At 39.5% G+C, this 26,828-nt stretch overlaps 1 protein-coding gene across 4 annotated transcripts in view; it reads right to left on the reverse strand.

Annotated features, from left to right (window-relative positions):
- CPED1 (cadherin like and PC-esterase domain containing 1) overlaps positions 1–26,828 on the reverse strand; it is a 281,780-nt gene that overhangs the window by 195,375 nt on the left and 59,577 nt on the right. For all 4 annotated transcript variants that reach the window (XM_047763880.1, XM_047763881.1, XM_047763879.1 and 1 more), the window contains one exon: positions 25,135–25,210. In XM_047763880.1, the coding sequence (XP_047619836.1) occupies positions 25,135–25,210 (76 nt within the window). The remainder of the gene's footprint in view (positions 1–25,134; positions 25,211–26,828) is intronic.

A 26,828-nucleotide genomic window follows, 5' to 3' on the forward strand; every position in this document is an offset into this window, starting at 1 on the left:
GGGCCAGAACAGAAATGCAGCCCCTCTGTGAACTCAGGTGTGTGTTCCAGCGATCCTGAGTGCTCTGCAGGATCAACCAGCTATTTTATTTGCCGGAGGCCCAAAGAAACCTCATAGAAGACACCATAGCTGGACCCTCTGTGGGTTCCCACACACTGAGAAAGTATTTGGGGAACACCAACCACCCTTTCACCTCTCGAGCAGTCTACACATGGGAAGATGGTCAAGTTCACAGACTGAGTTGATTGCGGGCAGTTTGAGAGGAGGAATTATTTTCAGGGCATCAGAGAGCATTCTCAGGTCATTGGCCTGTAAATTCCATGAGGACAAAGATTCTGGGTTCTTCCCTCCATTGCCAAGCATAGGCTGGCACTGAACACAGGGGCTTAACAAGTGAACTCCAATTCCTTCTTACCCACATTACAAGAGATAGGTGCATTGGGCATAGAAAACAGTGGCTGACATGAAGAATGTGCAGGTAAAATGCTGAGTGGCTTGACTAAAGTTGTATGAGGTAACCCTTTAAAAAAACAAAACAAAACACCTAAGAAATGAGTGAAACCTGGGCAGGAGTCATTTTTCTCTCTCCAAGTCAGTGTGGTGTTTGTCACAGTGATGTGCTTTGCTGTGATCACATCAGGACACTGCGACACCACTGGGGCAGCTCCAGGGATGGGCATAGACGGACACCCAAGGAGAACCGTCTAAATCCAGGAGGCCTCAGATCAGCGGAGCTCCCAGAACCCATGCAGAGCACAGGAAGCCATGGGAGAGAAGGCCCAGAGGACGGCTGCCCCTTGTAAGGGATGATTTGGGGGCGCAGCCATAAAGACACATGTTCTAATTTGTCCAGCTCATTGTCATTTAGTTGCTAACCAACATTTTTTCAAAAATATTTTACAAATGATATTCCAAATAACATGTATTTTAAAAAATCCTAATTCTGTCTATAAATGGATTCCTATTCATAGCTATGACCATGAGCTAATTCCTTACATTTTCTGTGTCTTTATGTGAAAAATGAGAATAACAACAATGGGAATAAGAAGCAGAACTTAATTGACATAGATGTTGCCAGGATTAAATAGGAAATTTCCCATAAAGTCCTTTGCACAGCACTGGGCATATGTTAAATGCTCAGAAAATGTTAAATAGCTACTAGTAGTAATAGTTTAGTATAATCCTTTTCTGTAACATAGAAAATCTATTTATAATTTTGGAAACTTCAAAGTGTAACTAAAATGTTATTCCTTTTGACTGCAACACTATGGGCTTCTCACTACTGCTATCAAACTAAAGCTAATCTTTTAAATTCTCTTTTATACGATTCTTAAACATTAGACATTTGACATTAGTTAATCAGGAACAATGCAGGAAGTATGTGTAATAAGCATAAATGTGTGGACCAAAATAAAACTTAGCATCTTTACTTTAAGAGGCATGTAAAGATATACACAGTTTTCAGCGACTTTCCTCAAGTCTAGCATTGTGGTAGCCCAGCAAAGCAGTTCATTTCCTGCTCTGATTCTGCTATTTAAAGGAGTTCTGTATTAAGGCTAGGTTTCTATAGATGGGGTAAGCTTAGGACTGACCAGTTACTGCAATATTTAAGTCTATTCTGCTGTATTTTGTTCAGGGAGAGATTCTGCAAACAAATACCACAATTAGCTCTTAGTCAACTCATGGCACATAAATAAAACTCCATAGACTATTCATGACACAGACAAAACTCTTGGACTATTTCCACACACTTGACCTAAACTTGAACTTAGATGATATAATATGAAGATTTATATACTGCAAATACGTCAATTCCTTAACACAATTTTACCTTCATCTTATGCAAGTGGCATTGGCCAAAGAATATCTTTGAGAGAACATATGTACCAAACATATAAAGGCACTATTAATACAAGAGTCTAGCTTTAATCAGGCAATTCAAAGTTTCTTTTTCAAGACTTAAGCCTTATTGTTTTATTACCTATTTGGTTTTGAGACCAAGAATTTACACAATATAGTTGCAGTTTTTTTTTTTTTCCTGTGCTGTAACCATATAAGGGTACATCAAATCACAAACACAAACAGCATAGTAATTCAATATAATACTTTTTTGGAGGAAAAAAAGAATAACTTCCATTTTATTTTATATGAAATGAGATGCAGGCAATGTGCTGATGTAAGTGGAGACAAAATCTGTGCTATGAAAATGACCAGATCAATTTCATAGCAGTGTCCTTTAAAGGGACAGTCATTGCATAAAGTTTTCCCCAACTAACCAATCAATCAATCAAGTGCTTACTGAGCACTCAGTAAATGCAAGCCATAAATGTTCTCCTTTCTGTTCTTTTTCGCTGCAAGTGTCAAAGTCAGGCAATTCTACAAAAACAATTTTCCCCATGGACTCTTCTATGTTTTGACCATGACAACATAAGAACCTTGAATTCTGCTCATTTTCCTTGGTAATAAAAGCTATGTCTAGACTACTACTTCAATTTTCTTGCCCCTATGATTTCACTGCAATGACCAAGCAGCATGAAAGATTGTTTTATTACTTTATGGCAGCTTAATTTTGCCTTGATGTTTTTCTACATGAATTTTCCAGGGGAAAAGAAAAGGCAAAAAAAAGGCTTGGCCACTTCAGCAAGGCCGAAGATGAATAATTTGGTATAAATTAATGAGCATCATTAATAACAATTTGAAACACAGCCTCCAACAAATAGTAGTACCTAGAGTGCAACAAATATGATTACAGAATAGCTGTCTAAGCCCACTCACTATGACAATAAGTTAATCACTTTATTAATATCAAACTTTTTCTCAAAAACACTGTCTGGAGTAAACCTTGAAATATTGATATCATTTACATCAGAATAATTAATGACTTATAGAAATTTGTAACAGTGATTCCAAATTGTTTTTAAGTATATTGAAGTCAATCTCAAATTTAAATGTAAGGAGTTCCCATTGTGGCTCAGCAGTAATGAACCCAACCAGTATCCATGAGGGTGCAAGTTTGATCCCTGGCCTCGCTCAGTGGGTTAAGGATCCGGTGGTGCCGTGAGCTGCGGTGTGGGTCACAGAGTTGGCTCGGATCTGGAGATGCCATGGCTATGGCACAGGCCAGCAGCTGCAGCTCTGATTTGCCCCCTTGCCTGGGAACTTACTACATGCCACATATGCAGCCCCAAAAAAAAGAAAGAAAAAAAATTTAAATGTAAGACACAAACACAGTGAGTCATTGCTCCTATTTTAAATGAAATCCTGCATTACTATAGCTCTTCTTTAATGGCAACTTCCCAGACCAACTCGATCTTCCATTTTCCCACCTATATTTTTGGTATAATAAAATGTACATGATATTGCTGCCAATTTCCTTCTCCACTTCTACAGCATTTACAAATAAACGTACCATGTGTGAACCAGGTATTTAAAATATCTTCAGAGTGAGACAAAATTTAAAACATGCGAAGATCAGTCAGCTGCCAAGATGAAATCTAATGAGGGCCAGAGATCCCAACGCCAGAAAGAGGTTGGGAACAAAGAAACACATCAGAAAAGATATTAGGTTATGACACTGCGTGAACATGTTCCTACTGAACCATTTTGTCCTCAGATTCTTTCCCGCAAACTCACCAGCGATATGGTCGGGGTAGGTTGGCTGAGCAACCTTACAACAAAAGAGCCCCCTCCTACTAGATGAGGGTTAAAGTTAGGGTTAGTGTTCGGGTTAATCAGAAGCCAGGCAGAGACTGATAAAGAGTTTCTGAAATGGTGTCTCAGTTTCAACCTGAGCTGGATAAGCCCATCAGTAGCCGGGTACACTTGGCCTGTTTTGTATCTTGTAAATGACTAAAGAATTAACCAATTAACTGAGCCAAAGAGGAGAAGGGTCTTCATATCTAAAGGGCTAAAAAAAACTGTTGGTCTTTAAAGATATGAATCAAGTGATTAAAATTTTGAATTTCCCCCTAAACTTTCTGGGTAGAATTTAGGCCAGGACATGAAATTCAAATAACTATTTTCTATAATTTTCTTCATACATCTCTCATCTTTTGTATTGCCAAGATGCTTTTAGCATACATGTGTATGTGTGTATACGTGTGTGTGTGTGTGTATAGCTTAAAGTACATACACAATTTAGTATATTTAATATATTATATAAATATACATTGACACTATATAAAAAGATAATTGTATATACATATTTTTTTCCAGAGATTTAATACACTGTAACTCACAGTTTCAAGTTTTGACATTGGCACTCTGTTTCAATTAACACCACCTGTTTGCAGGAGCAATCCCAGACTAAACTTCCAGGTCTAAGCTGCTGAGATACCTTAAAATAGGTGGGTAATGGATAACAAGTATTTATATCTTGTCATTTCTTATAAAATACATTAAATGTCTTAGGAAAAAGAATTCTCTTGCACCCAATAATGCCTCAGTCATTTTCAATAAATTAGGGATGTGCAGTCATTGCTTAAAAAATTCCTGTGAGCTGTGGCATCACCCAGAGATTCAGAGCCCTGAGTTAACAGTCAAACACTCTGCTAGAGTGGAGGCTGAATCAAAATCTTGGATTGTAAGGATTGGAAAGAATTCAAGCTGGCTTTAAGTCAAGAGGGGGAAATACTGGGTAACAGTGTAAAAAATATCAAAGTATGGGATTTCTGCTCCTCTTTTTTCCCTCTGAGAAAAAATGATACATGATTATTTGGGAACCAAATCTTTATAATGTTGTTTGAAGTAATGGGAAGAAGGGAAGTAAGTTTAACAATCTGTAAATGAGTTAGAGAGAGGAGAGTGGAGAAAGAGAGCGGAGAGAGGACAGTATTTGGGTGAGCTGGGGTAGGGGACTGTCTAGGGGGGAGAGAGGGTTGTAAAAGCAGAATTTGGCAGAATTTCATTTTATGTTGAATGACGCTAATGACTCCTTGGCTGCCATTCTGTCCCCAACTCTGCTTTCCTCAAAAAACACACAAACTACTAAAAAACTTAAACTACTCCTCAAGGCTTATTTACCAATAAATCATGTTGCTGGAAGGGGTGTTTTCATTTGCTTATTTGTTTGTTTAAGACAACATAATGCTCAGCAATCTCCCCCAGGGGTCATTCTGCTTCCGTCCACTGCCATGCCTGGCTCAGTCTCATAGGCAAGGTCGGGTCTCTTTGGTTAAGTTGGCTGCTCATTGGGGGTGGGGTTGCACTGGGAGCGAGGTGGCGGGGAGGCACTGGCAGGGGAGCAAAATCTGATTTAGAGAAAAGGCACATAAAGTTTCTAAGGGGAGAAAAGTTGAACTCAGAGTGTTCATTCAGTTTCATGGATCTTGAGCGAAAAGTGACAAAAGTTCACAGCCACCATGACCCAAAGCATGACACGTGATTTGCGACTCAGGTTTTCAGCTTGATGCCTCAAAACTACTCACCTGGTCTCCAACTTGCCACTAAGGCTGCTTCTCAGAGACTGTTGCTCTTTTACTCAGCATTTTCTTCAGCTCCCAAAGCTGGCTTTTATTTACCAAATCGCTTAAAACATTTACAGTTTCTATTAGTCCCAGAACCTTGAGTTGACATTAGGGCACAGGTTTCTGACCAGAAATTTTCAAAACTGACATGAGACTCTAGGATTTTGGGGTGTTTTTCAGTTTTGTTTCCCCTGGGAGCTCTCTTTCGTATAATTAAGGACTTTTCACCCACAAAAGGATAAAAATGTTGTTTCAATGGCTTTGTTATAAATAGCAAAATACCATATTAAAATCTGTCCAAAAGGTAAAGTTTTTCTTAATTAAAAATGCAGAGTACACCCGGGACATTGTTTATGGTGCCCTCGGCACAACAAGTGTAGATTTACCAATAAATCATGTGACTGGAAAATTTTAAATATCACTTTGTGGGTGGTATCTTTGCTTTTTATAGCCTGCTATGAAAATAGTTTAAAGTTCTTTCCCTTAAAGGACACAAGCTCTTCTAAACTTGGCTGTTGAACGACCGACAAGAGGGCTGAAAGAAGGAGTCTAGAAACAAACATTACAAAATACCAAACTGAAAAGTTAAATTGGGCATATTCCATTTACTTAACCATGTAATCGTTCTCTTTTTCTTCTTAATTCTGTATTTAGGTTCTTCTTCTTCTTCTTTTTTTTTTTTTTTTTTTTTTGTCTTTATGCCTTTTCTAGGGCCGCTTCCTGCGGCATATGGAGGCTCCCAGGCTAGGGGTCCAATCAGAGCTGTAACTGCTGGCCTACACCACAGCAATGCAGGATCCGAGCCATGTCTGCAACCTACACCACAGTTCACGGCAATGAGGGATCCTTAACCCACTGAGCAAGGCCAGGGATCAAACCTGCAACCTCACGGCTCCTAGTTGGATTCATTAACCACTGCACCACGACGGGAACTCCAAGTATTTAGATTCTTCTTAATTCTGTATTTAATTATATGGTTTTAGAGTTGAAGGATAAACGCAGTCCTACTTCCATACTCAGCTGAAGAGAAATATTTCAGGTCTAGTCATGGCATTATTAGAATTCATTATTAAACACAACTATGCCGACCCCCCCAAACAGGAAAAGAAAGGATACCCCATGTTCATTGCTCTTTGAAACCCTACGGTCAATGAGTGATGATAAGAATACTCTCTGGTTATTATTTACCGTGGAATGGATTTTTAGTGTGGCACCAATCTGTATTCAACTAGGAGTTCACTTTGTCTGGCCCTGATGGGAAGAAGTGTAAGTGAGGCCTAATAGTAAGGATTCTGTCTTAAAGAAAAAAGAGTGGAAATAGAAGTCCAAGGATAACAGGAGGACATGAAAGAGGAGGGCAGCTTTTAGTATGTTGCTCCTATACTCCATAGGCCTTACTTCCACTCTGGGTTTTAGGTCAGAGGCTAAAACAAAACTAAAAAAAAAAAAAAAATTTCTTAGTAAGAATACACTATGCACTAGAAAGAAATAAAAATGTAAAGAAAGATTTTTGACTACTGATTTTTACTACTAAATCAATTTAGTTTGACCTGTTCTGGCTTCTGAGAACACCTGTGGAATTCCAGCTGCTGGATAACATAGCAACTGGTACATGGGGCATGGCACTACCAGTTTCAGCATCAGCCAGAGGAGAAGCAGGCACAGCATGAACCTCAGAACCTCAGCATCCCTGACACTGGTCATGGGACAGCATGAACAATGGCAGGTGCAGCCTCCACGCTGCGGAAATCCAGTAGCAGAACACCTTGGGTGAATGGTCTGTGGCGTACATCAGCAGCAGATGACCAGAGGGCACCAGAGCCAAAGTGGAGGAAAGAGTGGGCATGGTGTAAAGTAGAAGATTGAGTTCATAAGCACATAGGCTAAACCCCCTAGGATAAAGGGGGCATTAGAGGCCCTCACAGTGATTAAGATGCTACTGAAATTTAATGGATGTGGGTTCTAAGTGCTAGATCTCTGCCTCTGTAGGATAAGGCTGATGTTTATTTGGAATTCACTGATAAGGGGCAGAGTCCAACACCTGTTTAAATAGTTAGATCGTTCTTCTCATTGGCCAGTACACGCAGCACAATAGCTGATACTATGTTGGGTGTCACTTGGTGCAAAACAACAAATTCCCCCCCACCCCCCCCCCCCATCACTTTTGAATGTCTCACTGGACAGTTAGGTGGATGGCAAGCCAGTTGGTAATTATTTGAACCTAGGGCTTGATTCTATCTTATACGTAAACTCTAAGAATTTTAGCCAGTTTTTAATATACACTGAATTTTTCAGGAATGCAATTACACAGTCAAGCAAAGGAACACTATGTTTTGTTTGTATATTTCTCAAGGGTTCTTCCTCAATAGCAATGTGACCCATGGAATCTTAGTTTCCTTATGATACAACTGCATCCGTCTGAATGTATATCAGTCAAATCCATGGAGAGTCGAAATAAAAGGGGGAATTTGACTATTTCATCCCACCATATGGTGGTATCATGTCTAAACATTCACATATTAGATTACAAATTGGTATAAAATACTTTTTTTTGTCTTTTATATCAAAGTTGGGGCATTATATTAGGGCTTGTTGAAATTATGTGTAGAGGTAAGTTATACACACTTCCAGATCAACCAGAGATCAATAAATAGATTTGTTATCAAATAAATAGAGGTCTGACAGGAATGAATGAAAAGCTTGCTTTAGAATAATCCAAAAGTGACTGGAAACAGGATTTTGAGAAGAAGGGGTCTGAAAATAGTGAGTGTAGGTGGAGGCAAAGAAATACTTTCGTGACAATTTTAAGATCCTAGTTTTATTCCCAGGTTAGTGAGTCCTGAAAAACGGGTCTCACCAACTGGGTAAAAGTAGTGTTAGTACTTATCAACTAATATTTATGGAAATACTTATTGAGACAACTAATATTTACGGAAATGCTTGTGAAATACTTAACATTTGTGGATGGTTGGATCTGTGTAATGCACTGTTCCCAGTATTTTAAGGGCACTAACTCCTTCCATTCTCTTACTGACCCCAGGAAGCAGAGACATTATGGTCCCTACATTGCAGACATAAAACTGAAGCACAGGGAAGGTAAGACACTTGTCGAGGACAGTGGCCTATTAAGATGCCAAGGTAGGATCCACTCATACGGAGCCACGCTCAGTCTGATCCACTCATATGGAACCAGGTTCAGTGTGCACCCAGCCACTAGCCAACAGCAAGTGCCATCAGGTCCAAGCAATGACCCATTCTGAACACCATTTGCAAGAACCACTAATTCCACAGAAGTCACATATTACCTATAAAACATAAATTGGTTCTACTTACATTGATTAATTTCTCATCCTCAGATTGCTGCTTTATAAACCTTTTCGGCAGCACAGCCAATGAATTCCAAAAGCCCTCCCACGAAGGTCAGGCGAGCAGCTTCAAAAAGCCAGGACAACTAGTACTTGGTCCTTCCAAGTGGCCCGGCATGATCACTCTCATTCCAGAGGCCCAGATCTCAGGCCTGTGGCTACATCCACATCTGAGTCGCCCAAAACCTCAGGCACATGGCTGCAGAATGAGGTTTGTCAGGGTAAATGTCCTACTTTGCCTAGAATGGCTGTAGATGGTTTGAGAAGCTGAGCCTGAGTCGGGACATCAGCTAAGAAGGTAACAGAAGAAAGGTTAAGAGGACCCTCAAGAGAGAAGGTGCCAGTAAAAGCTGAAGCTGCGCTTCTGACTCTGCCAGGACTGGTGATTTCCATTTGTTACTGAGCCCCTCTTAAAAGACTGAAACAAAACAAAGTAAAGCAAAAACCATCTTCTGCCTATAGCAAATTCACTTACTATCTCCTTATATGTAAATATTATGATAAGTAAGCAGTTACGAGGATTGTTTTAGTTGATGATGATAATGAGATCATAATAATAATAAAGTAGGTAAGCAAAATAAGTTCATTTTCCCATTAGATCCAGATATTAGGCTTTTTTCAACAGCTCCTTTCCTATTTTCTTTTTTCTTTTTTTCCTCTTAGGGCTGCACCTGGGGCACAGGGAAGTTCCCAGGCTGGGGGTCGAATCTGAACTGCAGCTGCTGGCCTACACCACAGCCACAGCAACACTGGATCCAAGCCGCATCTGTGACCTATGCTGCAGCTCACGGCAACACCAGATCCTTAACCCACTGAGCGAGGCCAGGGATCGAACCCACATCCTCATCCAACTAGGATACATGTTACATGTTGGGTTTTTAACCTGCTCAGTCATATCAGGAACTCCCTTTCTTATTTTCTTACATTATAAGATAGGCTTAAAATATATCAGAGCTCAGCTTCACTTCGGGAGATACAGAGTGGTGCCTGAGACATGGATCTAATTCTTTCTAGCTGCATAGCTCAGAGCTTCTTAGAGCTTCCATTTCTTTACCTAAAGAAGGCATGCCAGCATCTGCCCCACAGATGGTAACAGAATAAGGAGCAAAGTGCTTGACACAGTGTCTGACCTAAGTAAAAAATAAGTATTACCCTTTGCTATTATTTCAGGGTAATTTATCTATAAAATAACCTTGTGGGATAAACCATGAAGCCCCACTATAATTAATAAAACAAACCCCAAACTAGTACTAATCCTGTTTGATGACTATCTGTATTCAACCCCTAACTCTAGGTAATGCTAGCCTATTTCTGCCCATATCAGAGTGCCTCCAAAAAAAAAAGGATGTTTTTGTGACAGTTTTATGTGAATGCAGAAAACTGAAAAACCTCATTTAACTTACCTCTCCAAATCAATTCATGGATATCTTAAGTAATACAGAAGTTATGCCTTATGTATTACTTTTATAGATTTACAACACATTATTCTCTTGTAGAGCATTTTCATGACAGGAAAGAATAGTCAGTATAATTGTTCCTATTTTACCAGTCTAGAAAATGGACTAACTACAGTCATATCACTATAGTTAGTAGTTGGGCAGAACTAGAATTCAGGTCTCCTCAAATGAGGACCTGACTTCTACCTTCACTAGGTAGATGGTTGGACTTCTTCTAACCTCTTAAGCTAAAATTCTTCCTAGTACGTATGAGCATCTTACAAATGCTCAGAAATGGTTGAAGCAAAATAGGCCTTCAAAAGGCCTTAAGGAGTTCACATGGCTGAATTACCTACTTTTGTTTATTTAGGGATAAGCTGACCCTTTCAAAGCTATACATTTTCCTGTGAAATGACCATCAACACTGAGATTGTACTGCAGCTATGACTACGACTCTATGATGCCTTTAACTAAAATGACTCAGAAGAAAACAGAAAGTTCCGTATTGTACCATTAGATGGTGCTATGAGAAGTTTAAAGAAAATAGTCCCAAAGGTTATTGATGCAGTGCATCACAGGATTTGAGTGGGGTTTACTATATAACAGAGTCCATGCGTCTCTCCCAGACAGAAGCATGCCCAACCCATCATCAAAGAATAAAGCATCTTCCCAAACTACTCCATTCACTCAGTTAATTACACTTCTGCCAAGATACGTATCCTTTCTAATCACAACTTCAACCGCAAATGAAGGATTCTAAGATTCTATTTAGGGAAATGAATGCATTTCACTTTGTTTGTAGCTTGCTGAACCTCCCATTTTGGGTTTTTATCAATATATAGTTCAACAAGCTCTGTTACACTGCAAGGCACTAGATGCCTATTAAAATGTATTGGTCCTAATAAATTCTATTATTAATTGCTACAGCTACAATGAGAAGTTCAAGAGACTCGTCATAATAAGCATCATCTTGCCATGAATAATATGTTATATAACATACACTTTACGAAGTTGTGTGACTTACAGCAAATGCATCACTCTAGCGGGTTTTCATCCTCTAATATTGATGATACCTTGCAAATCAAGTCAGATCACGGCCCTGGAGTTGCAGGAAAATGAACGAACAAAGCCATGAGCACTGCAAACCTACTACCTCTGTTGTTCTTGCATAACCCTTGTGATTTTGTTGTTTAATATCTAGGTCTACCACCAGAAGGAGTCTGGGTAAGAGGTTTTCTTGAAGTTAAACACACTATTCCTCCAACACCAAAATATCCCTCTCTCTCAATAAATACACACAGCAACAAATGAATCAAAATTATGCAATAGTTCTCTTTTGCTTACCGAGTTTACTCACAAAGCAAGACAAGTATGTAAGTTTCAGGATGAATTTTCAACAATTCCATGGCTATATCCTAGAACTTGATGTTACTTTGCACTCTTCTTAAACTAGCTCTTGTAATCCCCAAATAGTGTGGCCCTGCCATGGCTTAAAATAAAAATTTTGGTCATTCCTGCAGAAAATTTTCCCTCTATTTTGAAGCAAGTTATGTTATATAGGCATCTTATCAAGATTTCAGGGAGTTCCCATTTTGGCTCAGCAGGTTATGAACTCAACTAGTATCCATGAGGATGCACGTTTGATCTCCGGCTTCACTCAGTGGGTTAAGGATCTGGTGTTGCCATGAGCTGTGGTGTAGGCCACAGATGCAGCCAGGATCTGGCATTGCTGTGGCTGTGGGATAGGGCAGCAGCTGCAGCTCCGATTTGACACCTAACCTGAGAACTTCCATATGCCGCAGGTGTGTCCCTAGAAAGCAAAAAAAAAAAAAAGTTTCAGATTCACTGCCAACATTTCACTTGCAAATACAGTGGCTCATGATGAAGTGATATGGGGAAAATAGCACAATCACTGCTTGGACGATTATTTGTTGAGGAAAATGCAAACAAATATAGTCAGGTTTATTCTAGAGGGTGACTTACTGAGTCATGGAATATGTCTACACCTAGTGAGAAACAAACTATTGATTAATAGATGCAGGCTGGGCAAACAGGAGAAACAAATCCATGAAGCACAAGTATAGTTTCCTGAGTTTTTTATGTAATTCAAAGAAACCTAGTTTCCTTGTTTAAAGTTCTTCATGTTTTAACAAGTTGTTTTGGTGCCATTTAAACACAATGCCATTTTTAGCATAGAAATAAGTAAATAAGGACTTGCTGGAGAGCTTTGGACAACAAAAGTGACTCTCTCTCTTATCACCTCTTCCTCTGTGGTCTGTTGAAAATCGGAATTAATAACCAGAATCATACATGTTGTAAGTGTGCTACACAACCTTGCCCCTCGTGTGTCCCAGTGTCTGGCACAAAAGAACACTCTCTCTAAGTGAAATAAATAAATACACCTACATGATGGGAGGAGGTACATAAATCATGAACCAAAAATGCAAAGATTTACCAAACCAGTTCGAGTTTAAAAGGTCAGGGCCTTTTACCAGATACTATACAACTCCCAGAGGAAAACATAGGCAGAACACTCTTTGACATAAATCACAACCATATCCTTTTTGGATCCACCTCCTAGAGTAAAGAAAATAAAAACAAAAATAAACAAATGGAACTAATTAAACTTTAAAGCTTTGGCACAGCAAAGGAAACTATAAACAAAATGAAAAGACAACCCACAGAATGGGAGAAAATCTTTGCAAATGAAGTGACCAACAAGGGATTACTCTCTGAAATATACAAATATCTCATACAGATTTATATAAAAAAAACCCACAACACAATCAAAAATTGTCAGAAGATCTAAATAGACTTTTCTCCAAAGAAGACTAATGGCCGAAAAGCACATGAAAAGATGCTCAGCATCACTAATTACTGAAGAAATGCAAATCAAAACTATAATGAAGTATCATCTCATACTAGTGAGAATGGCTATCACCAAAAAGTCTACAAACAATAAATGCCAGAGAGGATGTGGAGAAAAGGGAACCCTCTTACATTCTTGGTGGGAATGCAAACTGGTTCAATCACTATGGAAAACAGTACAGAGGTTCCTCAAAAAACTAAAAATAGAACTACCATATGCTCTAGCAATCCCACTCCCTGGCATATATCCAGAGAGATACCATAATTTGAAAAGATACATGCAGCCCAGTGTTCATTACAGCACTATTTACAATAGCCAGGAGATGGAAGCAACATAAATCCATCAACAGAGGATTGGATAAAGAAGATTTAGTACATATATACAGTGGAATATTACTCAGCCATTAAAAAGAACAAAATAATGCCATTTGCAGCAATATGGATGGAACTAGACACTCTCATACTGAGTGAAGTAAGTCACACAAAGACAAATATCTGAGATCACTCACAATCTAATAAAAATGATACAAAAGAACTTAGTCACAAATCAAAAACAGAATTAAAGATTTTGAAACCAAACTTGCCAAAGGGGAAACCAGTGTTACCAAAGGGGAAACACTGGGAGGAGGGATAAATTATGAGGTTGGGACTGATGTGTACACATTACTATATATAAAATAGATAAGTAACGAGGACTTACTGCATAGCATGTGGAAATGTACTGTAATAACATGGGAAAAGAATCTGAACAAGAATGGATATATGGACATGGATAACTGATTCACTCTGCTGCACACTTGAAACTAACACAACACTGTAAGTCAACTACACTCCAATAAATTTTTTTTTTTTAAAGTTCATGGCCTTTTAGCCAAAGAGCAGAAGGATTAATCAGCTCCCTCGGCTATTCAGTCTTTTTAACTTAAGAGATGCCAAGGAGCTACCAAGTGTTTGCTGGGAAAAGGACATGTCCTTTTCGCACTAGCCTGATCCAAAAGCTGTGAGCAGCACAGGAGCAAGACACGCTTTTGAGTCAGTGAGCTCAGGCTAGCTTCTCCCAAAGACGGGAAGAAGTGAGGGTCCCAGAGCCCACAATGACCCTCATCCCAGGTGCTACCATCCTCCACCGACCTTCTCTTGCCAGTGGCCAGGCATGAAGCACTTCACTGGATTTATCCCAGGCACGGCAGTAAGCTTGCTTCTTAGTTTTGAAGGTATGTTAAGTGGAAGGCAGAAGAATGTAGTTTCCAATTAACAAGCTATACTAAGCAGAGAGTTTTGACCATTTTCAAGGAAATGAAGCAAGGCGATGCTATCACTTCCCCCAAATCTCCATTTGATTGTGTCTGTGATTAGTTCATTTGGAGATTTATGGCTCACAGGCAAAGTGATCAATTTTACAGACAGGTCACACTGAGGAGGTGACTGCTGCCTTTACATGATCCCATAGTTCTCATTAGGTTCCGACTGGCTTGCAATGGTGTCCAAACTACTTATCAACAATATTATTATTTTCAGTTGAAGCATATCCAGTGGGGAAAAAAGATCTACTTGAGAGAGGGGAGTATAGCAGAACTAATTAATTTTACTATTTGCTAGCTCTGGAGAGCAGAGAGAGGTCTGAGAACATGTGAGAACTGGGGTTCAGGGTAGAAAGCAAGAAAGAGGAGGAAACATGACTATTCCCTTACTTTAAAATGAATCATTTAGGCAGAATGATGAGTTCTGCCTAAGGAATTCCATGGGCTACACCATAACCAATCAATAAATATTTATCAAAATAGACATCTACTGTTTTCAGCTGTCCAAGATCTCTTTCTTCCCTCCGTGTGGACCTGGTGGAACTACCCATCACACTTCCCTGCCTCATCCATCCACCCTTGGCTGTTACAGGCTGAATTGTGTCCCCACAGAATTCACATTGACACATGCCCCTACCCCCAGCATCTCAGAATGTGACTGTATTTGGAGAAACAGTCTTTAAAGAAACGCTTAAGGTGAATGAGGTCATTTGGGTAAAGGCAAGAGGGGGAGAGGGCAGCAAGCACGGTGTTGAAGGGACAGTGCGGGGAGGAGCTTGGCTCGGGCAGAGGGGTGGGGTGGGGCATAGTAGGAGGCCAGGGATAAAGGCAGCAGACCTCAGCCTGTGGGGGGCCTTGAATACCACCCAGAGAAGTGTGGGGGAGTGAGGTGGTTAAGAAAGCAGGCTCCAGACTCACACAGAGACGGTGCCAAAGCCATTTGTTAGAGGTGTGAGGTCCGAAAAAAGTTTACTTAATTTTTCTATGCTTAAGTAAAATAAGAATAATAATGATATCACCTTCATGGGATACTGTGAATATTACATATATATATACATATGTATATTCACAAGTATTTTTAAAACAAAACATTGTTAACATATATTTTACATAGATATTGTATAAATAGGTAAAATATATACTAATATAAAATATGTTTTATACACACACACACACACACACACATACATACACATATTGGGATTACTCTTCTCTCTCTCATTTATTTAGTTTTTTGGCCATGATCGAGCCATGTGGAAGTTCCCAGGCCAGGGACTGAACCTGCACCACAGCAGTGACTGGAGCCATTTCAGTGACAACACAGGATCCTTTACCTGCTGTGCCACAAAGGAACTCCTCTTCTATATTTTTAATTACTCATTTATTTATTTATTTTTTGGTCTTTTGTCCTTTTTAGGGCCACACCCGCTGGCATATGGAGGTTCCCAGGCTAGGGTTCTAATTGGAGCTGTAGACCCCGGCCTACACCAGAGCCACAGCAATGCCAGATCCGAGCCACATCTGCGACCTACACCACAGCTCATGGCAACACCGGATCCTTAACCCACGGAGTGAGGCCAGGAATGGAACCTGCAACCTCATGGTTCCTAGTTGGATTCATTTCCACTGCGCCACGACAGGGACGCCTCCTCTTTTATTTTTAACTCAAGAATATGGTTTGAATATTTTCCTGTGCCAATAAATGTAGATCTGGAGTTCCCCTTGCGGTGCACAGGGTTAAGAATTTGACTGCAGTGGCTCTGGTAGCTGCAGAGGCACAGGTTCCATTCCTGGACCAGCACAGTGGGTTAAACAACATGATGTTGTTGCAACTGAGGTGTAGGTTGCAGCTGTGGCTTGGATTCAATCCCTGGCTTGGAATATCCATATGCCAAGGGTGCAGCCATAAAAAATCATAATAATTTGGGAGTTCCCGTCGTGGCTCAGCAGAAACAAATTTGACTAGCATCCATGAGGTTCGATCCCTGGCCTTGTTGAGTGGGTTAAGGATCCAGTGTTGCCGCAGTCGAGCTGCAGTGTAGGTCGCAGTCGAGGCTTGGATCTGGCGTTGCTGTGGCTCTGGTGTAGGCCAGCAGCTGTAGCTCCGATTTGACCCCTAGCTTGGGAACCTCCATATGCCAGGTGTGGCCCTAAAAAGACAAATAATAGTAATAATAAAAATTAAAAATAAAAATAAATGTAGATCCCATCATCTTTAATGTCGTCACAGTTTTCCACTGATAAATATGCCATGATTTGTTCACATTTGAATTGCACGGTTCTCCAGTTTGTAAAAACTGTTCATGAACAGGGAAGATGTGGAAAATTATATAATTTCGCTAAATTTACGTTTTTTCTTTCTTTCGGCTTGTCTGTATTTTCTATTCTTTTCGTAATGAATGCATCGCACTTGCATAATAAAGACACAATAAAAGGGAGAGGTAAAAGGAATTTAAAAATGAATGTTTGATCATTTTTAAAATTTGACTTCTACTTTCCTTCTCATGGGTGGTCAAAAACCTTAAGAGGATACAGGAAAGAAAGGGAAGAACATTTCTATGACCTTCAATGCTTGATAAATAAAAATCCACCCCCACTGACTGCTGTTCATGCTCTCTAGTCTAAAATTCCCTATCCGGATTCCCAGGCTAAACTCTCAGGGGCTTCCTAGGGGTTGAATGGGTGTTGGGCAGTGGCCTCTAGGAGCCACCAAGAGGAAGAAAGGGCAAAGTGGAGGAGGAAGTGCAATTTCATATGTTAAATAGCCTTTGAGATTTTTTAAGTTAAGGTTTTAAGGATTTTTCTAAGGGCTTAAAAAAGAAAAATAATCCACTTCACATCCACTGCAATCGAGATCAATGCTCTCTTTCTGATTTAGGTTTTCTGGCTACATCTCAGACACCTTCACTTTCTTTCACAGCATCCGCGGAGGAAAAAACGCTGAAGCACAATAGTCAGCAAGAAGTATTGAATTTATTTCCTCTGTCCTGAATGCAGAACCATTAAGATGAAGAAAACTGCCCAGAAAGCTAATCTATAAGAAGTCCTAAAATATTTCCAGATAAGTAAAGAGAGACACCTCTCACCATTGTCTCCCTATTCCATCCTTCTGGCAATCAGCCCTTGGCCTCTCCTCGAAAGAAATGGTGAAAAATATTTAAAGATGTGGGGGTTGAAACGGTACAAAAATACAAGCTGCCAATGAGAACTACCTGCCCATCTCCAGCCTGCATGAATGAGGATAACAAGCAGGGTGAGACAGTGTTACGGTTGTTCTTTTTAGACAGCAATAAGGGGATTGGCCTCTTGGCTCCAATAGTGGCCACCTGGAAATAGGTACTACACATGTCATTCATTGGTATCTTACTGCCTTGTGTGTATAATACGATAACAGTTCTCCAGCTCTGTCGTATATGCAAATGACTTATTACTCAAAATGAGTAATTATGTCTTGGAGCATATCTTCCACTTCTGCCCCATTCTCTGCCCCATAGTACCAACTCAATATTGAGCCTGTAGTGGTGAAATGGATAAATCCATCCCAGCATTGACAAACCCTCTGATGATCAGGGAGGCTCCCCTTTCACAATGCTAAGCCCCTCCATTAGCATTCTCTCCAGTCCTTCATTTAAAAATATTAGACGAGGAGTTCCCGTCGTGGCGCAGTGGTTAACGAATCTGACTAGGAACCATGAGGTTGCGGGTTCGGTCCCTGCCCTTGCTCAGTGGGTTAACGATCCGGCGTTGCCATGAGCTGTGGTGTAGGTTGCAGACGCGGCTCGGATCCTGCGTTGCTGTGGCTCTGGCGTAGGCCGGTGGCTGCAGCTCCGATTCAACCCCTAGCCTGGGAACCTCCATATGCCGCGAGAGCGGCCCAAGAAATAGCAACAACAACAACAACAATAACAACAACAACAACAAAAAGACAAAAAAAAAATATTAGACCAGAGAAAGAGGAAAAATAGAAGTAAAAAAATAAGGGCCTGCCCTCAGCAAGTCTCAGTCCTTGTTGTGGTGAGACCAACACATACATATACGACTAAAATACACTGTGCCTTCGCTACTACAACAGATGCTCTACAGGTGCAACAGATACAAAGTGGGAAGAGAGTGTGAATATATGTCAGCACATCAGGTAGGCTTCACTTGGAAGACACTCCTGCGTTAACAACAGATTAGATTTTCAACATGAAATACATACACAAAAAGGTTTCTAGTAATTATCTCTGGGTTGGTAAATTCAGGCTATTTATTTTCTTCTTCATACTTTCCTCACTTGGAAAACAATATGCTTGACTTAGAGGCATGTGTGCTTTTCTCACCACTTGACTTTTCTGAGACCTACAGGTGAATGTCAGGTTTAAACGTATTGCTTGTTTACTCCAACCGACGGCTGGCTAAAACGGTAGGAGGTATTTTCGTAGGAACCATATCCAAACCATTAGCATGTTCAGCTGGCTTTTTGGTGTGTTTTTTTTTTTTTTGGAAATACATTCTGTTCATGAAGAAAAGGATCTCTCTACCTATGAGTTGAACAAAGCATTAGGAACTACAATTTACTTCCACCAGCCTTAGAATGCATGGAAATCCCACCCAGATTTTTCTCTATTGTAAGTGCTAGGAGTAATTCTTAATTTTTTTGTGTGTTTTCGTAAGTATATTAGAGGGACATTAGAAGGGGCTGCTTCCGGGGGCCACCAGCCAGTTGTGTTGGTGGTGGTGGTTGAGCTGACAATTGCAGGAGTAGTATGATTTTTTCCATTTTAGCAAATGAGGAAGACATCCTCGGAAAAGAGAACTGAGAACTTGGGGGATTTTCTCCAATGTTTGTTGTGTAGGAGCAGAGAAGTCAGATTGTAGGACTCTTCCTAATTGGTGCTTGAGGGATGGTGTGGAAAATACTGTGGGGAAATACTGTGAGTGGCAGACTAAGCGGTCCATGCTTGGTAGAAAAGAAATTTGTGATCAAAAATGCCTGAGGGACTTGGAAAAAGGGACAGAAATAAGAGTACCGAAAATGTCATCTCAGGTTCCAGGCTCAGAGGTATAGAAGGCATGAAAAAGCCAGAAAGACTGGGATTATTAAGCAGCAGTTGAGTTTAAACTCTCAAAAACAGAGCAGCCGTCTGTGATGCAAGTTACGGAGCAAGTAGGAGCCTGAAACTGAAGAGAAATGAAGGTCAAGGACTTGATGAGATCAAAGCGCTGAGAGGGAAGGAAGGTGAACCTGTCCTCCACATGGACGGCAAAATCGACAAAAACCCTGGCGGATCTGTAGTGGAAAGGAAGCAGCTAAGCCAGGTGATGATAATCACATTGAATATATTTTGAGTGACCAGGATGTTGGTAGATGAGAGTAAGGAGTAGCAAAGGGGTGCTGACAATCTCCCCCAACTCCAGAGATTAAGGTTTTAGTAGACCACCCAGCTTTATTGTCCTTAGCGATCAAAAGTTATGAGGAAAATGGAAGCTGGAGTTACCCAGGGTTTTAGAGAAATGCAAAGACGTGCTAAGAGGAAGGACCCCTGAGAAGTACAGGATAAGGAGGTGGGAGAAGAAGGACCAGGCCACCAGATGGGATCTGAATCTTAGTGGTAACTGAATTTTACAGGGATGAGAAGGGTGAAGGAACATTAAGTTTCCAATACGGCCACTTAGCTGAGGGGCCGAGGTATGTTTGGGTGATGCCACATGGTTCTGCCTTGTACCTTCCTGTGTCTTCAACTCTTCTCTTCTTGGAGCCCACGTGGCTTATGTTAATGAGTCTATAAATTTGATGCAAGCCAAATACTGAAAATGTGCAGGCTCTTTGACCTTTCGAGCTTCTGAAATTGCTATGAATGTTTGTTGTCACACACCAGGCCCTTGGAAACATTTGGGGGAGTGGCTTTTGGTCTAGATAAAATCTATCCCTCGCTCAAGTCAGAGCATCGGAGAGCTGGTTACCTGGGCCTCACTGTTTAGTCCTGAGACAGACTGCTGTGGGCAGGCTCATCAATGAGTTGTATTTCTGTTTCAGATGTAAGGGACGGAGGAAAAGATCACTCTGGCCACCGTCTCCGTAATGGACTGGATTATTCAAGGGTAAGAAAAGAAGTGGGACGGGTATGAGGTCACGTGGACTTGGACAAGACTGGTCCTGGTAGAGATGGAGAAAAACGCTGTGGGAGGCACAGCTTGCTGATGAACTGAATGGGAATTGGAATGCACTTCCAGAAATTCTATCAATTAGAAATTCACTGGGATTGGAAACTGCTTTTTATAAAAATGCAAATACATCTAAGAGGCTTATGACTGGGGTGAGGATGTAATTTGGTCTGCATTAGTTCCATCAGCTTACTTTCTGCTCTCACCTAGCTAAAGTCAGCCATACCAAAGAGATGAGATTTTTACTTAGGGAAAGAATGTTTTGCACAAAGGATATGATCAAGTGTGGGACTGAGGTGGCAGTTTTGGGAAAGACAGAGGCACGAAGGGGCATTGAGAGGACATATAAGGGGGTGTCGGCATCTGAACGCACAGAGAATAAGCAAACTCTGGCCATCCCTGAAAGTTTGCCTGATTGCCACAGAGAGATAAGTTCCCAGTTTCCTCCAATACTGGGTATCCCATTTCTCACACTGTTATTTGAAAGAGAACGTTCCTTACAGCAGAGGAGAGGAAAAAATGAAATCAATAAAAATCCTCAGATGGTATTAAGCATTGATGATTACTAGGTTGCTTTGTTTAAATTTAAGCTTGGCTACCTGATTCCTTAACAGTATTTTACAGATTCATATAATAAACAGGAATTTTTAGACCTGAAATATTAAACACAATCATTAGTTCCATGTGGGATAAATAATCAGTATTGGTCAATATTTAAAAATGAGCTCAATTCACATTACCTTAAAGATACATTTTGTGTTTTATGTTATCTATTATTTTTAAAAGTATAGTCTTGTTTAGACAATGAAAGGTCTAAATTTTATTTATCATTTTCCTTCTTCATGTACTCACATGTTATTGAAAAGATGCAACCCCTAGCCTCAGAACCTCCATATACCACGGGTGTGGCCTTAAAAAAAATAATAATAATAAATAAATAAATAAAAATAAAAAGATGAGGCTATAGGTCCTAAAATGTTCAAAATGCTACCTTTCAGTACAAATCTGGGTACATTTCAAACTTCACTTGAAACCCAGTGCTCAGAACTAAGATAAAACTACTAGAAAGAATGAGTAATAGCCACAATTTTGGCATACTCCTAACTAGGGCTTCTTGGATGGCATAAAAAAGAATAAAAACAACAACTCATGACCCAAGTAAAACAGTTCCCTGATATTTTGTTTTGTACTTATAGTTCAAATAAGAAAAAAAAAAAAAAACCATTAGCAAAAGGTTTAGGCCAATGAAAGAATTATGAAAAATTTTCCCCAAAAAAGCAAAGCATTAAATGGCAAGATAAAAAAACCTTTGTGCTAGCCAGGAGAAATTCCATGGATTTGTGCCTTTCCACGTGACTCACAAGTCTGACGGCAGGTATACTGTGTGGCTATTGTACGGAACAGCCTGTGTCAGCCTTACAAGACGTACTCAAATGCTCCTCTGCATCTGGTCCAAATTCTGTCTGTCCTGCCACCCTTGCAGAGTCCCATCTAATTGCCCAGGATGATCATCTCTCCTTTCTTAGAGTCCCCTTCTCGCCCTCCTGCTCAAGATAAAGCCTGGGACAGCAGGTCTGTATGGGAAAAAGGCATGATGGAATCATGGAATGTCAGCATTATAAATCATCGTCAAGTGTATTTTTATGGAGGGAAAAACTGAAGCACAACCAGGCTTTAAATCTTGCTCCGAATTATACATTGATCAAGCTCCTGAACCAGAATTTGTCAGGTATTCTCTGCAGCAACTGGGAAGACACTTCTCTGTGCATCCTTCACATTTTTGCACTGCTTGCAAGCAGAGGCACTGACAATCTGTTTTGAACTATTTTTTGAAAGATAGCCTTGAAAGATAGAGATGGTGTCTCACTCCAGAGCAAAGAGAAAGTTTTGTCCAGTATAACAAAAATAATGTCTCTCTTTGGGGCAAAGGGCAGACGTGCTCACTGCCCACTGCAAACATTCAAACTCCCTAAGCTCAGAGTTTCTCTCTTGAAATGCAAACTACTAAGTATCTAAGTGTTACCTAGCCCTCTGCACAATGCCCTGGGATCCAGTGAACCAGTGCAAATGCTGATAATCTGTCTCCTGCTATTGCTCTGAATAATAAAGTCGTTTGTCTTTGAACCGGGAGTCTCATGTCGTCTACCAGCTCCTGTAAAACCATGGCAGCCTTACTTGTGAGCTTGGAAGTAGGTGAAATTGCAGACCGTTGACATAAAATTGTAAAATCATAAAATTGTAGTAATAATCAAGAGAGAAAATATTGAAAGGCCTGTTGCCTGACTTCAAATCTAGGATGATCCAGTTACCATTTTTTGAGCACTATGTATTAGTGTAATGTACAATAATATGCTTTTCAAATTAAATTATACACACATAATACATACCTGTAGAACAGACTTTATTTCCAAAATTAAATGGATCTCACTATCCTCAATTTAGAGACTAAAGAAACAAAAATCAACAACACCCTGAACTTAAGTCACACAGCTAACAGGTGGTGGTGTTAAAAATCTCTGGTTTCAGAAATCTGTGTTTTGCCTATCTCTAAATGAAACACAGCTCAAAAGAGCATGGGCCACTTCAGCTTTAAATAAAATGGCTAAAGTATATGATGTTATGTTTACTTTTACTATCTTATCTTTTTAAATAGTACTTTACCTTTTTTTGGCCACGCCCAAAGCATGTGGGAGTTCCTGGGCCAGGGATCGAACCCACATGCCACAGCAGTGACCGGAGCCACAGCAATGACGATACCAGATCCTTAACCATTAAGCCACCAGGGAATTCCAACAGTACTTTACCTTTTAAATTATATTTAGGTACTGGTATGATGACTTCTAATCAGTATTCAATATTAAATATTCAGTATTTACAACAAATGACATGTTTTTAATCTTGTGAATACTGAGTTTATATACATACTGTATATTCATAGCAAAAGTCTACAACACAAGTTATTGTTTATAGAGCTTATTTCAGAAAACAATGCTGTAGACATATTCCTTTAAAGCTATACATCTAAGAAAATTATCTTCAGCTACAGAAAGATAACATTACAGGAGAAATAATTCCATTTAAAAAGCTGTATATTCTGTGAAACTATCTTGTTAGTCACAGAGGAAAAAAAGGAAGTTAAACTAGTCAGAGCAGGGCAAGGACTACCTTATATCTAGAACTTATAAATGTTTGAGGATAAAAGGAGTTTAAAGGAAACAGAAAAAAACTTTTTAATTTTACAGAAGCCAAATATAAACTTAGATAAGAGTTGTTTGGGGTATTTTTTAAAACTGGTAATCCATTCTGGCTATAAACAGGCTTTCATTCTTACCCTTCTATTCTCTTAACTCTAACGCTAAAAAACAACGGTCTGAGTCCACAATTTTGAAACGTAAACAGCAACAAAGAAAAACATACTTTAACTATATGCCAGCTCTGCTCAAAATGTAAACCAATATTTCTCCAATTGCCTTATCTTAAGGATTTCAAGACACTTATTAATGATGTATTGATGGAAATAATTATTTTACCTGCTTCTCACAAAAACGTTACTATTCACAAAAAATAAAGAAACTATGCCGCTAAAGTTCACGAAAACAAACCAAAGGGATTATGGTGTTAGGACTGTCATGTAGAACAGTAAGTGCAGGATGAAATTTATATAGCTATTATTTATTTTAAACAAGTATCTTAAATTGAAAGTTTAATTGCTGGTTTAGGTTTATTTTACTTTGACCCTTGGTAAATGACAGTAGAAGACCGTACTCTTTATAAAAGGACAGGCCGATGGGGTTACTATTTGGACCAGAAGCAGAAACTCCATGGAAAAGCAGATGGGTTCAAATATAAATTGTCTTATTCAACTCAGACAGAAACTAATTTTTTAAAAAACATAATTAAAATTATGTGGGTCTATATTTTAATTATGTAGTGAAATACTTTCTAGGGGCATAAGCTGTTAAACATTGAGTGGGTTTTAAACTAGAAATCTGAGGAACCCTTTCACTGATGTGTTTTAGAGTAGGCTATAATTTCGTCTATGCAATCATATGAACTCATATGCCATCTGATGTTTTCTTTCCCCTCTGGGAATCTCTGAGGAAGCGAGATGGTAATTTTTGTCCCAAATTTCTAAAGTTGTCGAGAGAAACAGAAAATTTCAGAAAAAAAGAAACCAATTTGTTAAGATTGGAATCGGTTAATTATAAAGAAACACATTTTTTAAAAAATTGAGACATCCTATAATAATTGCTGATAAAACAAAGCAGCAATTATTTTGAAGACAAATACCCGGGAAGAAAAGGAATAGTCGTCTAGAAAGTGAGAAGGCAAAAACTAAAAAAAAAAAAAAGACTATCAATGTTACATGTTATTTCTTTTCAACAAGGTCTTCCCATTGACAAAACCTAGATTCTAGAAGATTTGTGATCATGGAATTGATAAACAAAAGAGCTAAGCATGCTGATCTGAGATCTCCTTTGCTGGTGTCTGCTGAGGAAGCATACATATCTCACAGATTTAAGCATAAAGGAGTAAAAGAAAAACCACCTACCTGGAAATCTTCTAATTATTTGACATAATCCTTCTTTTCTGCAAAGCTGATGCTGTATTTCTGGTACTATGTTTACCTGAAAGGATTGAAAAAGATTCTAGTGAGTTAGGCATTCATAAATGCTAAAGCAAAACAAAACAAAACAACAGCCCACAGGCTACAGATGTGAAGCACCCTTGACACCATTTACCCCTTACCTTCAAATCTCTGTAGGTCAACGTTCAAATCCAAAGTAATAAAGCAGTTTATTCGACAACATAAAAGAAAAACTTGCCCTTAGAAATCTGCAAAATATTTGGGAGTGCTTTTTTTAAAACTTTGATGTATTTCAAAGTCACAATATTTGCTAGGGGAAAAAAAGAGAGACTAATGTGTGTCATAACAGCAAATAGAGCAACACAACTAACTTGATAGCTGCAAATTTTGCTTTGGCAAAAAAATAGCACGTAACATACCTCAAGGTCAACTAAACCCCAAAGTTCCAAAGGCCCTCAGTGATCTGAATCACAGACATCTAGTGGTAATTCCATGCTAAACCTGTTAGCATTTATAGTTTTCACTTCATACCGAAAGGTGTTATTGCTTCCAAATGTAAAACCCAGTCACCACAGAACTCTATTTTAACAAAAATCTCTTCTTAGAAAGCGTCATAAATGTTGTCATACATTCAAACATATATTTTAATGTATAAAGAAAAGATACAAACAATCTTACTTCTCTCCTTCTCTTCTGAATTTACAGATTAACTAGCTATTCTCAGCGAAATCCCCCAAATAATGCCAAATATGGTAATGCTTTGATAAAAACAACAGAAAGAGATCAGGGTAATTAGCTTCAAAATCAGATTCATTTTCGGGCAATTATTCATTACGTTCTAAATAATTCACTCTACACTAATAATGTATTAGATTTTCTTTACTGTAGCCTGCCGGCTTAACTGGATAAAAATAATTCGGCTGCAGCTGGAGGAAAGAGAGGGAACCAGAAACACGGGTTGTCGTTTCACTTCTGATACGTGACCTTGAGCACATCACTTTACTTCTCTTTTTCTTTTTTTTTTGGTCTTTTTTTGTTGTTGTTGCTGTTGTTGTTGTTGTTGTTGTTGTTGTTTTGTTGCTATTTCTTGGGCCGATCTCGCGGCATATGGAGGTTCCCAGGCTAGGGGTTGAATCGGAGCTGCAGCCACCGGCCTACGCCAGAGCCACAGCAACGCGGGATCCGAGCCGCGTCTGCAACCTACACCACAGCTCACGGCAACGCCGGATCGTTAACCCACTGAGCAAGGGCAGGGACCGAACCCGCAACCTCATGGTTCCTAGTCGGATTCGTTAACCACTGCGCCACGATGGGAACTCCTACTTCTCTTTTTCAATTTCTCCATTTGAAAAATAGAGCCTTTAGAGTTCGCTGGTAGCCCAGCAAGCTAAGTATCCAGTGTTGTCACGGCTGTGGCTCAAGTCATTGCTGTGGCAGGAGTTCGATCCCTAGCTTAGGAACCTCTGCGTGCTGTGGGTGGAGGTAAATTTTTTCTTAACTAAAAAAATTTAAAAATAAAAGTAAATGAAAAAATAGAGCCTGTGGTCTCCAAGTTCCATTTCTGCCCTAAGCTTTGATCAATTCAGTAACTCCATCATAAGTTACAGTTTCTAAAAAAATGATGCATTTCAAGTGCTTTGAAACAGTTCATCGATTAA

The sequence above is a fragment of the Phacochoerus africanus genome, chromosome 16, assembly GCF_016906955.1.
Source record: "Phacochoerus africanus isolate WHEZ1 chromosome 16, ROS_Pafr_v1, whole genome shotgun sequence".
In the NCBI taxonomy this organism is placed as follows: Eukaryota; Metazoa; Chordata; class Mammalia; order Artiodactyla; family Suidae; genus Phacochoerus; species Phacochoerus africanus.